The 11,956-nt window shown below is 45.7% G+C and overlaps 1 protein-coding gene across 3 annotated transcripts in view; it reads right to left on the reverse strand.

Annotated features, from left to right (window-relative positions):
* Positions 1–6,605: 6,605 nt before the first annotated feature.
* LOC130577881 (transmembrane protein 45B-like) overlaps positions 6,606–11,956 on the reverse strand; it is a 6,755-nt gene continuing 1,404 nt past the window's right edge. For all 3 annotated transcript variants that reach the window (XM_057373512.1, XM_057373513.1, XM_057373514.1), the window contains exons 2-6: positions 9,410–9,608; positions 8,947–9,156; positions 8,167–8,351; positions 7,382–7,527; positions 6,606–7,128 (exon numbers count right to left, since the gene is read on the reverse strand). In XM_057373512.1, the coding sequence (XP_057229495.1) occupies positions 6,999–7,128; positions 7,382–7,527; positions 8,167–8,351; positions 8,947–9,156; positions 9,410–9,590 (852 nt within the window). In that variant the 5' untranslated portion in view covers positions 9,591–9,608 and the 3' untranslated portion in view covers positions 6,606–6,998. The remainder of the gene's footprint in view (positions 7,129–7,381; positions 7,528–8,166; positions 8,352–8,946; positions 9,157–9,409; positions 9,609–11,956) is intronic.

The following is an 11,956-nucleotide window of genomic DNA, read 5'->3' on the forward strand; positions in this document are numbered from 1 at the left end:
TTTTTTTTTTTTTTTTTTTTTTTTTTTTTATGTAACGGGATCATCTGCTTTACATTTTGTGTTATCCTGTGAAGATGCAGTTACAGAGACGAGGTATCAGCAGGCACAAGGAAAGAAGCACTCCTTATGGCCATGTGAGTATTTGGATGCTGGAAAAGAAATAAACTASAGGTAATGATCCAGCCACTCTCTGCTGAGGATGGATTCCTCGTGGTTTGGGGTTTTTTGAGCGCTGAATTTTGGGCTTACCCCTTGCTGGTGACACAAGTGAGTTACTGGAGCTCACTGCAGCTACTGGGAATCAAGAACTAGACTGGGACTATCCCAAGTCTTGGTCACAGATCCAGCCTTCAGCTCTTCCAGTTGCTTAATTAATAATCCTTTTTTGTACAGATTATGTGTTTAGTGCCTTTCTCTGGTCATAATTCTGGGAATGTTGTTTGTTTTGCCTTTTCCTAATTGCTTTCTCCTTGTTTTGAAGAATGAACATCAGGAATATCTTTTGTGTTGAACTTGCAGCATTTTTCATTTTTTGGGATGATGCATCAAGAGCTACAAGCCACAGATGAGAAAGTTCTTGTAATTTAATTTCATGCCTATTTGCTCAAGTTTATTTTTAAAAAAGCAGAGAACACTTTGATTTCCAATGGRCCAAAACAAGCAGTGGAGCTGGATCTTGAATCAGTTTGTGCTCTGAATCACACTYTGGGTTTGGATGGTGCATTTATTCCTGTACTGTCACTCCATAAKTTTCCAAGGGACTTTACACATTGGGTATTTGAGGATGTTCAAGTGTTCTTTACTTTTACAGACTTTRTATTTATGTGTACATATATATATGTAGATTAACCTGGGATGTGTYCATCCACCACAACACTTCACTGGTTTGTTTGGAATATCTTGCTRAAAAAAGGAGCTTCAGTGTGGAAATTGTGGTGATTTTTTTCTGATGARGGACTTAGAATTTGGCTCACTTGAAAGAATTTTTGATATTCTCTGTTTTTGGATGCCTAATAAACCAGAGGACCACACTTCCAGGTAGTTGGTGGGTTACTTTTTTAACTGGGGGGGCACTTTTTTTTTTAATGTATAAACTCCAGGGGAGAGAGGGCTGCAATGTTCATTTTTACAGTAGTAAACATCAGGGTGGAACCTATCTCAGAAGTTTGGATTTTGGCTGGGGTGGAACAAGTCTAGGGGCAGCTGCTGGTGTTTGGAAATTTTTTTWWTTTTWWYYKKWAAWWSWWTTTWAAWTTWAAAAATAAAAACTAKAAGTTAAAATAAATATAARTTAAAATAAAAGCAAAAATTAAAAGGTGAAAATGAAAGCAAATAAGTGAAAATAAAAAGCTAATCATTAAKCAAAGCTTAAAGCAAAGCAAAAATTAAAGAAGTTACTTCATTTTTACTTTTATTTTTTAAAAATTATTGTAAGGCTGTTGTGTTTTGCTTGAATAAGTAGAATTTTTTTTCTGATAAAATACAGAATTAGGAGGGTTTTGTTCAAGTGTTGCAAATAGAGTCTCCCAGGGAGGAAGAAACAAGGGAAGAAACAAGAGCTGCACCACGTCCATCAGAYGCCAGCAGCCCACAGAGGGGATAAAAGAACCACCTAATTCCAGCAAAAAAGGACATTTTTGCCACCCTTTCATGACAGTGACAGCACTCAGCAAGTGATGGAGCAGCTGATGGAGCACTGGTAGCACATTGCAGGCAGCACATCAGGTCAGTAGAACAGATGTATCACAAATATGCTGCAGATCAAGTAAGAAAATGTTATTTGATAGATTCAAATGACACCTCTCTATTATACCCACACATCAATGCAAGAACTACGTCCTTCATTTTCCAGTGCAACCCTGAGAAACGAGGTGCAATTAAAGTCACCAGTGGAGGGGGGTGAACAGAGGCAGCTGCTGTTCTTCAGCACCCCAGCACAGCTCTGGAGAGCAGCTTTGCTTGGTTTGAGCCACGTTTCCAAGTAGTGCTGGCAGCTCAAGGTTCAAATCCTGGTGATTCATCTTTTAATCCAGGTGATTCATGCCTCCACCACAGCATCACCACATCACACACACAAAGCAGAGGAAGGGATTGGATAATGATGTTAAGCATCAGAAAAGCCTTTCTTTACCTTTATAGCCAACTTTAAACTGAGGCAACAGGGCAGAGAGAAGCCTGGCTGCTGMTGCTGCTGTTGAAGACTCCAAAGATGAGCTCACGTTTAGCTGAGGTATCCTGAGGACAAAAAGGTTCACTAGATTTTAGCAGCTGCACCAAAGATGTTTCCAAGTTACTTTCCAGAAATCAGTAGGATGTGTAATTATCACCTCACCCGACTCCACTGTGCTGAGAGGGGGCTCTTATTGACCTCAAATCACTTCACAGAACCAGAGGAGCACAATGAGGTATCCTAATACCAGCCTCAACACTCACATGGTGCACATGTTGCCTTGAAAGGCCAATTTTTAATAATGACACAGACACAGTTAAGGGGATAAAAACGGTTTTACCTCGGTATTTGGGATCCCAGGTGCACAACTTGATGGCAGAATACACCCCCGTGTACAGCATGGATATAAGTTTTATAGATTTCAGGAATTAGCATATCTGTCTAGGATTCCCCAATAAGAAACTTCACAAATGCAGCAATGTCCCTCTATTCTAATGAATTCCTCCCCTGGATGAGGTCAGAGCTCAGTTTACACAAGATGTTCCAGAGAGAAGGCTTCACTGAAGGCTGGAGCCTCGGGTTTAAGATAGCACAAGGCACACTGAGCCCTTCCTCAGGATGTTTGGTCTTTCTGCCCAGCAGAACTCCAAAACTAAGCTGGAATATCAGGCTACAGGAATTACAAGGATGTGGGCTAAGGGGTGCAGGGGAATGCATAGAGGGTACAGAAAGCGTAAAAAGGAAAAGCAAAAATCATCAGGCATCACATGAACCTCCCATGGCCTGCAGGGAAAACAAATATTATTAAGGTTAATAAACAAGGCAAATTTATTTTGTGAAATGTGGTGGCACATCTGTATTTTTAAATTTTATTTKTCCCCACAAAATACAGTCACTGGTATCTATTTTCAAAGCAATGCTGGGAAAAGGAACACCTACCAGGAATTAATAGACATGTCAGGAAAGAGGTGAGTGATGTGAGCACAGTGAGACTCCACAAGATGGTACTTCCAGGGGAAAATTGTACATTTTTCAATAAAGGCACTCTAACTCTTAAGATTAATTTTATTTAAGCATCACATTCAACAAACTGTTTGCTGGTCTGAAGTGTCACAAAGTACATGGAAAGGCATTAACAGTTAACAATGAGTTTATCACCGTGTAACTCTTGCTGGAACCCAGAACATTCTGCAAGCAGGAGCAGCCTCCTCTCTACCAAACACTTCATAATCACCAACCAGAACATCCAAGAAACTACAGCTTCCCAAAAAAACTTCTCCAGCCAGAGCTGGAAAACTTCTYCCTCTCTAGAAGCACTTCCCCAGTTCTGTTCCCTTCCCTGGACAAYCTCCAGCACCACAATGTCTCTCTTGTTGTGAGGGGCCCAAACCTGAACCCACTGTTCAAGGTGCAGCCTCCCCATAACCTTGGATGAGATCCAAGTTGTGCATCCTCACAGAGGAAAATAACCATGGACTGCTGAATGTTGTTTCTTAAATCACTTGAGTTAATAGGCAAGAAATGCATTAAGATTTTAAAAAAGGGAAAAAAGTAATGAAAAATTATAAATTCTGGAACAGACAAGTGACCTAGAAAGTTCAATTGTCCTCTGAACAGCAATTGCWTTAAGTTTGGAAGCCAAGTTTAATCATTGAGCTCAAATGGTAGATTTTCATGGTGCTTAAACTGCTAATTTCAACTCCTCTTCAAACCATGAATCTCCAGCAAGTCTTTCAGCAATAACAATAAAAGGTTTTGCATATGGATCTGAGTAGAGGGTCTGCAAAGCACCTCAGCTCATCCAGCAGCACTTTTCCATATGGTCTCGAGAAGTTTCTCTTCCCTCTAACTGAGGCAAGKGGTACCCAAATCACACTCAGCCATTCTACAAAGGCTTCCATGGCCACTTTTKCCAGGGTAAAAGCCTATTCCAGACATTTACCATCAGCAGAGGATTTGTGCAAATGGGAAAACTTTTATATCACTCTTTCCACAACATTATCCCAGCCTTTGCTGTGAGACAACTTGTGAATTCAATCTGGAAGCACAAGGGTACCTAATCCTTCCAAACATTTCAGCACGTGTGTTCTGGAGACCTCAATCAATTCTCCAACTTTAATTGTGCAGCAGGGAATATTTGTCAACAAAACCSCCAGTCTTAGTGATTCTGTGTGCCAAYAGACAGGAAAAAAAGGTMAWATGCAGSTAAGAATTACCTTAGATCCTGGCTYGTGCAGCATCATATAAAGCTTAACAATGTGTGAATAGCAAAGRGACACAGCATCACTTTCTGGCCAAGGTATTTTCAGGGATTCACAGTCCATGGAAARAGAAAATCATCCACATCTCTGTGTCTCCCAGGGGATCAACAATGCAGACAGAGCACAGGAGCTACACAAAGAATCAAATGTTCTGTCAGAATATAACAGGAATAGCATCTGTCAGCTCTGTGTATGATAAATAATGATGTCCCCAGTAATTAAACTTACCCAGGCACARATCCTAACCTACCTCGGGGAGGCAGGGACTGCCATGGAACAGGATGTCCAGTTCCCACCTATCTCAGGGTCCCTGTGTTCACAGCACATGACCAGCAACAGTTTTGTGTGGACAATGGGGACATTCCCCATCACTTGCACCTTGTCTGGCCATGRAATCCCAGAATGGTTTGGRTTGAAAGGGATYTTAAAAATCATCTCATTCCAACYCCCTGMCATGGGCTGACTCTCTACTCAATGAGTTTTATTCCCTTCCRACTTCACTGGGAGAGAAGATGCTACAGGAAATATTCCATTCCACACCAATATTCCAAACTGATCAACAAACACAGCTTCACCCTCAACTACCTCATGTTTTCTTTCTATTCTATTGACACAATGAACATTAGTGTCTCATCTCTAATGTAACTCTCTAGAGTCATAGCTCTATCATCTAACATGGTAACAGGAAATTTTGGGTGCCCTGTTCAAAGAAACCCTCTTGGGTTTGGRGCATAATCCCAATGAACCTGTCAAAACACACAGCAGAATGATCATTGTTTGCTCTTACTTTTTTTCAAAGAAAGAAGAAACATCAACAAAACCTACATTTTATGCAGCAAAATACTCACCAAGAGATTCAGCACTGCAAAGATGACATTAGGGCAGAAAAGAAAACCAGGAAAAAAAGTAACTTTACTTGATAAACAGGGACAGAGTTTGTTTTCCCCCCTTTTTTTTCAATCCAAGCTCATTACTCCAGGTTGTAACCTCTGCACTGAGCTTCACATTAGTGGCAGCCAGTCTTACAACAACCTGACACAATGACCCCACTTCTGGTCCCAGGAGAATTAGAACAGTGGGAGCACATCACCTTCATGGAACAAAATACAAGCTCTCATTCCAGTACTGGAGACCCACATCATCCCAACTTAGAGGCAACCAGATCCTGGAGAAACCTTTGCTCAGGAGGGCAGCCTGCTTTAGAATCCCAATTAACCATCCTCTGTGTGTGGGTGCTAAATGTGGGACCCCAAAATACTGCGCTTACCTAGTATTCTCTGGTCCTCAAGTTTATTTTTTTTTCTGTACAGCTGCCAGCATTAATACWAAATAAAATACAAAAATGCAAACCAAAAAATTAAATAGGCAGTACTCACTTTTCTGGGAGCTCCAATGGGGTTGGGAATTGCAACTGCTTTGATCCAGAAGAGATTTTTCTTTCCTCCCAGCCTGTGCAGCCCAGCAGGGATGTGTTCACACTAAACTGGCTCTTGCATTTCTTAGGGGAATACAGTAAAGGTGTTGGAAGATAATGAAATCAATTCTGTTTGTGCTCCCCTGTTCATCCAACCCAGCCCTCAGCCAAGGACATGACACAAACATTTTAGATGCTGATGATGAACTGTTGGATGATGATTAGTGATGTTCTTTCACAATCCTCCTAATGCTATCTTTTAAATTCATTTTTTTTTCTTGATGGCAGGAAGGATCTCCCCACAGTGTTCTGCTGCAAACAAAAGGAGACATCTACAGCAGGGCAGGAAGGTTTTGTTTGGAAGTGACCAGCTCCAAGGTGGGGAATAAAGGTGTTGGAGAAAAGCTAAGAACACTGCAGGGCTCTCAGAGACTTACCAAGACCATCCAAACACCCACCTCCCGCCAGCTAAAGCCATCATTTTGCTTCAAGGGTCTCTGTGGGCTGAGCCCCCTGCCCAGAAAACATTCCATCTCCCAAGAATACCAAACCCCCTGGTTCACCAGCCTAACTCAGCTTCCAATGAAAAGCAAGCAGAAGAGCAGCTCCCCTCCATCATTCCTTAAATCACCACAGTCCCACCCCTCAGATATTCCACCACCCAAACCATTTTGAAGCCAGCATTGCCTTAGCCTACAGCATTGTATTCAAGAGAAGCATGGGAGAGGTGTGTTAAAGCACTTTATTGGTGACCACACTCTGTACATTCAGCTTTGTACAAAACCCTCTCCATTAACACCAGAGTGAGTGACAACCACCAGGAGCTGTGAATGCTGCTTTGCCTCTCTTCTGAAGAAGCAGAAGGGAAAATAATGCTTAARAAAAAAGATTCAGATTTGCCATGCCAGTTTGACTCCACCAGCAAACCAGTCCTGCAGCCTGGGCTGCAGCTCAGAGAATTAAAAACTTGTGGCTGTCAGAGGGATGCACAGGAAAAGGCTTTGAATCCCCTGCCATGCTCTGCCTTGGGGTCCTGTCTCCCACTTCTGATGCTCCACTGTCAAGTGCTGCTGCAGTTTACCAAGACTAATTAAAAACCTCATCTCAAGAGTTCTAAACCAGCAGGGSASAGATTTCCATGCCCACCACAGCCTCATTTGTCATCTGAGCTGCTCTCTGGCAGCAAGGTGCCACTGGAACGCTTTCTCCCTCTGCGGAGGCACAAGCCACAGTCCAGCTCCACGTCGATGTCCCCGAATTTTAGCTGGCAGGACTCATTGCAGCTGCAGGAGAGAGAGTGGCACTGGTCAGGGATTTGTGGGCAGTGAGAGCCACTGGCTCACCCCCCCTGCCCGGGAAGGCTGCTCTGTGCTGGCAGGTCCCACCCTATCCAGCCTGGCCATGCTTGGATACACACAGGCACCGCACTCCTTATCCCATGGCACACACTGCTGCACCCATTTCCCACCCCACTGTTGGCTCTGGGTRTTGCTCTTGGCTACCCCACCCCATGCCCTTGGCCAGGACCCATCATACCAGCGGGACACAGCRGCGTTGGCAGCCACGATGGCGAGAGCGCCCACGTAGTGCCAGCAGAAGCACATGGTGAGGAACAAGAGATTGCTGGAGTCGCTCTGATCCCAGCCTGGTCCTCCCCAYGGAGGGGACAGCAGAAACCCAATCTGGTCACAGATGAAAAAGAAGTCAGGCTTTAGCACATTCCTCATGTTTTTCCTCTTGATTTAGCCCTGAATTGCTTCAGCTGATTGTGGACTAGAGGCACTATAACCCCCAGTAACTCCTGGGGCACTGCCCTTGGCTTTCCCAAGCACCCTGGTCCCCCAGACTGACACAAGGGTGTCAGATGGATTCTCTGCAGACAATCCTTAGGGCTTGCAGTGCAGCCCAGCATCCTGGAGAGATGTGACATCCCAAAGGTGACATTGTCAGTCTGTGCATTTCCCCCCAGACAAAAGCTGGGTGATCACATGAGAGATTACCAGATATTTCCAGTTACTTGGAACAGAGGAAGAAAATGGACCTAATAAAATTAATAGAAACTCATGATTGTGGTTTCCTTCCCTTGTGGGGTCTGCTTTCCATTTTCCATTCATTTCCAGGTCTGTCCATGCTGGTACAATACACATGCAATTCTTCACTATGGCATCTCTGGCACTGAGCCTCATTTCCTCTTATTTRCAAAGATATTTGAACAGCCTACAGTTTAACCCCAACAGATGTGCCTAAAGGGGCAGAGCAGCCCTGCTCCACTCGCCTTCCCTGGTACAAATCTCTGAGAAGTACGCTGAACACACACTGACCTGCCAAAGCCAAGAGCCCTGGAGAAGGAAGGAGCTGGTCCTGAAGGTCTCCAGGATGATGTGGTCTCGGAGGAACACCTCTAGGAGAGCACAGAGGGCTCCAGCAAAGATAGCCATGGCCAGCAGGGAGTGGAGGTGCTGGTCCAGAGCAGCATCGCTGTAGTCACGGAAACAGAGGAGCAAACCTGCCAAGATTCACCCTGTGTTAGCAAAGAACACTCTGGGATTTGTTCTCTGAAAAAATCATCTGAAAACTCAGACTGTGCTCCAAGCCTTCTGCCTTGSTGGGAAGAACCAGAGAGTCACTGGCTGCTGTCACCACCTTCTCTCTGCCAGGACCAGGCAGCCCCAGCACTGCTCTGCTCTGTCCCCAAGAAGCTGGGTACCTGTGGAGGTTCCTGTGCCCCTTGGGGATCCCTGTGCCCCAGCCAGGCCTGCAGGAGGAGCACAGGGATGGGCAMCTTGATCTCAAAAGAAGATGGGGAGCTTTGTGTCGGGGCTGTCCCTCTGCATCCAACCAAGGTGAGGGGGTGACAGCTTTGTGTAACCCTAGAGTGAGCCAGAAGAATCACAGAGCCCTCGAGCATCTCCTGTGGCACTTTGCTATGGCTGGATCCATATTTAGGGAGGGGATGATTTTGTCACACAGGCAGTGCCATTGTGCATCCACATGCCCTCCAGCTCTGTCTTTGTGGCCCCCAGACTGCCCAGGAGCTGTCACAGCCACGAGCATGGCAGCAATTCCTGATTCTGTCCCCTCCTCCCACAGCTGCAATTCACCTTCCACAAACAGAGCCAGGGACAGTGAGAGCCGGTCCAAGCCAGGGGGCAGCTTGAGTGGGGAGTGCAAGACGTCTGTGATGCCGGAGAGGAGGAAGAAGAGGTAGATGGTGGAGTAACACCAGTGGGTGAGGTCAGTCCAGCTGTGTGTCTGGGGGCTGTACAGCTGCAGGTGGGGACCGCTGGGGACAAACTGCTCCACCAGTATSCCTGGGCAAAGAGAGAAAAAGGTCACTTTTCCTTACACATGGGGAAATGCCCAGCCTGAGGGAATGTTCCTCAGCAGGGGTGAAGCTGTAGTGGTGTTTGCCCAGCAGAACYATAGCAAGGTCCTGTCCCAAGCACGTCCCCAAGCCCTCCCATGCCGGATGTTTTCCATTACAAACAACCCCAGTGTGGTRGCAGAGAGTGGCTGCTGTGCTAACAGATATTGGGGCAGACACTCATCATCATCATCTCTTACCTATTAGAGCAAAGAAAGCTTTGGTTGCCCCTTCGAAGACCTCTGCTCGCCCTCGGCCCGGCTGGCCCTCGGCGTCCCCTTTCCTCCTGAGGAACTTCAGGGGGTACCTCACCGACCACCAGAGGCCAAAGGCGAAGAAGAAAGTGCCTCGGAGGGCACTGCCCACAAAACTTGTTGGCATCGGGCTCGTTCTGTGGACCTGCRAGGAGAAACAGTGCCTGAGGACCAACCCAAAGAGTCCCCGAGGGAATTGTTGGGCTGCTCAGCATCCCCAGAGATGTACATCTCATGATGTACATCAGCTGCAAACAGRGAATACCAGAGATGGGATATCAGCACAGGGAAGCTGCCACTGTGCAAGACTGAGCATWTGTGTGTGGATATAGGGATTCATGTGGCTGCACCTAAAATCATCAGGACTTCATGCCAGACAACAATATGTTAGTACCCAAGAAAGCATAACAGCTGTTAGAAGAAGAAACACAATGAAGTTTTTACCAATCAAAAGCAACRTGACAATTATTTCCTTAGACCATATATACTTGCTCCAAACTAGGCAATTACCAGGGTGTGAATCCAGTGCTGGATTAAGAGCTCCAGCCAGTCAAGGCTTCTCTGGGTTGTGCTGGAGGAGGCGACCCAGGAACCAGTAATGTTTGGAAAAAGAGCCTCATGCATATTCCACACAACCCTCGTGTGGCACACAGGTGGTGATTTGACACAAGAGATTTCCTCCCCATAGCAAGAGCTCAAAGACTAAAGGCATAAAAAAAGCCTTGACTAAATCAGATCAATGTCATAGTGTTAACCAAGAAGGATGGAGAGGAGCAAAGGTACAGCAAATTTACATCCTGCAAAGTATTTCAGCCCATACTAAAATTCCTGAAAAATATCCCAGTGTAGCAAGCACAGAAAGCAATAAATAATGATCTGTTTATAGCACTGAGCTTTTGATTTTACCTTGGGATKGTCTTGTTCCCTCCAGAAAGACCTCTCTCTTTGCTCACTGTAAACTTCTACCACCTAAGCAGGGCTCACTTTTCTCCTCCTCATGGGCTTTCCTGTCCTTTTCTGCAGCTCGGGTGTGTGCAGAGGAAGGCATTACTCATCCCAAAGCTTCCACATCAACCTGCCCTTGCATCACAAATCACATCCTCRCTGTGTTTATAAATACCAAAGCAAATTGCAGGGGCTAGATGAACAACTCCAGCATGTTCTCCRAGTCCTCCCACACTAGAAAGTAATTAAGCACTGCAAAACAAGGGTAGGATGTGGCATGGCAAGTGCCTGAGGTGAGGGAGAGCTCTGCAAGACGTTCCAGGCAGGGTTTTGGCTCTGGAGCCAGTATGGGTCGGACTGGCTCATCTCTGTGTGGCGAACACAGGGTTGGAATTTAGAAACCATCGTCATCATTTTAATCTCTGGGACAGGCTCAAATCTGTGCTAAGGTTTCCTTTYAGGATGGAAGTTACTAAACAGCCTTTCAGGTTGAGCATTGAGAGCACTGAGAGCTGAAATCATTGAGAAATGCCACATCCAGGAGCTGGGRATCAGGGAAGGCTCTCTGCCCTATTTTGGGTGCCTACATTAGGGTGAGGTGGCTCATGCCCCAGGAGAACCCACATCTTTCCTGCTTATAGCCAGGATATATTATAGCCCTTCCTGCACAGACATCTACATCTGAAATGGCTGACAACAAACACTATTTAAGCACATTTAAGCATAGCACAACTGCATGATATATAACCAAATTTTACCATTGTCCTACTTGTGACTGAAAGTGCAACAACCTGAAGCTGCAGCGCACCCTGTTTGAGACACATGTCAGGAATGTTAATTTGACATGATTAATTGGAGGAGAGGAGAACAGAGACATCCTAGAGCCCAGAATTAACAAACAATGTGTCCCACCAGCAGCTCCAGAGGCTATTCCAAGCCATGCCAGCACACAGGATAAACCCGAGGATCTGTTACCCCACATCCACCATCCATCTCCCCCCTCACCTGAGTTACTAGCAGACCCAACATGATGTTTCAGATTCTCCCTAAAACTCCTACCCTGACCATCCCTCTTGCTAGCAGAGCAGCCTCGCTCTTCCTTGCAGTGCCAGGGACCCTTTGGCTTTGCAGCCCAATTCATCAAAGCTTTGGGGAGCTGTCACAAGACTCCTTTGCTTCCCAGCAACTGGAAACAATCCTCCAGCAGCCACCACRGATCCCAGAATGGTTTGGGCTGGAAGGGACCTTAAAGATTATCTCATTCCACCTCTCTGCCATGAGCAGAGATGTCTTCCACTGGACCRGGTTGCTCCAAGCCCTGGCTTTGAACGCTKCCAGGAATCCTGCCAAGTCCTGGGGCATCTCTCTTGTAGCACAGATGCCCCAAACCACCATCAGACAAGCAGAAGCTTGCATGTAACTCCCTCAAAAAAATTTAAAAATTCCATCTCCTGATGATGATGATTTTATGTGCAGCCACATGAATCCCTATATCCACACACATATGCTCAGTCTTGCACAGTGGCAGCTTCCCTGTGCTGATATCCC

The sequence above is a fragment of the Malurus melanocephalus genome, unplaced genomic scaffold, assembly GCF_030028575.1.
Source record: "Malurus melanocephalus ecotype Western Australia unplaced genomic scaffold, MMel_1.1 scaffold_201, whole genome shotgun sequence".
Lineage (NCBI taxonomy): Eukaryota > Metazoa > Chordata > Aves > Passeriformes > Maluridae > Malurus > Malurus melanocephalus.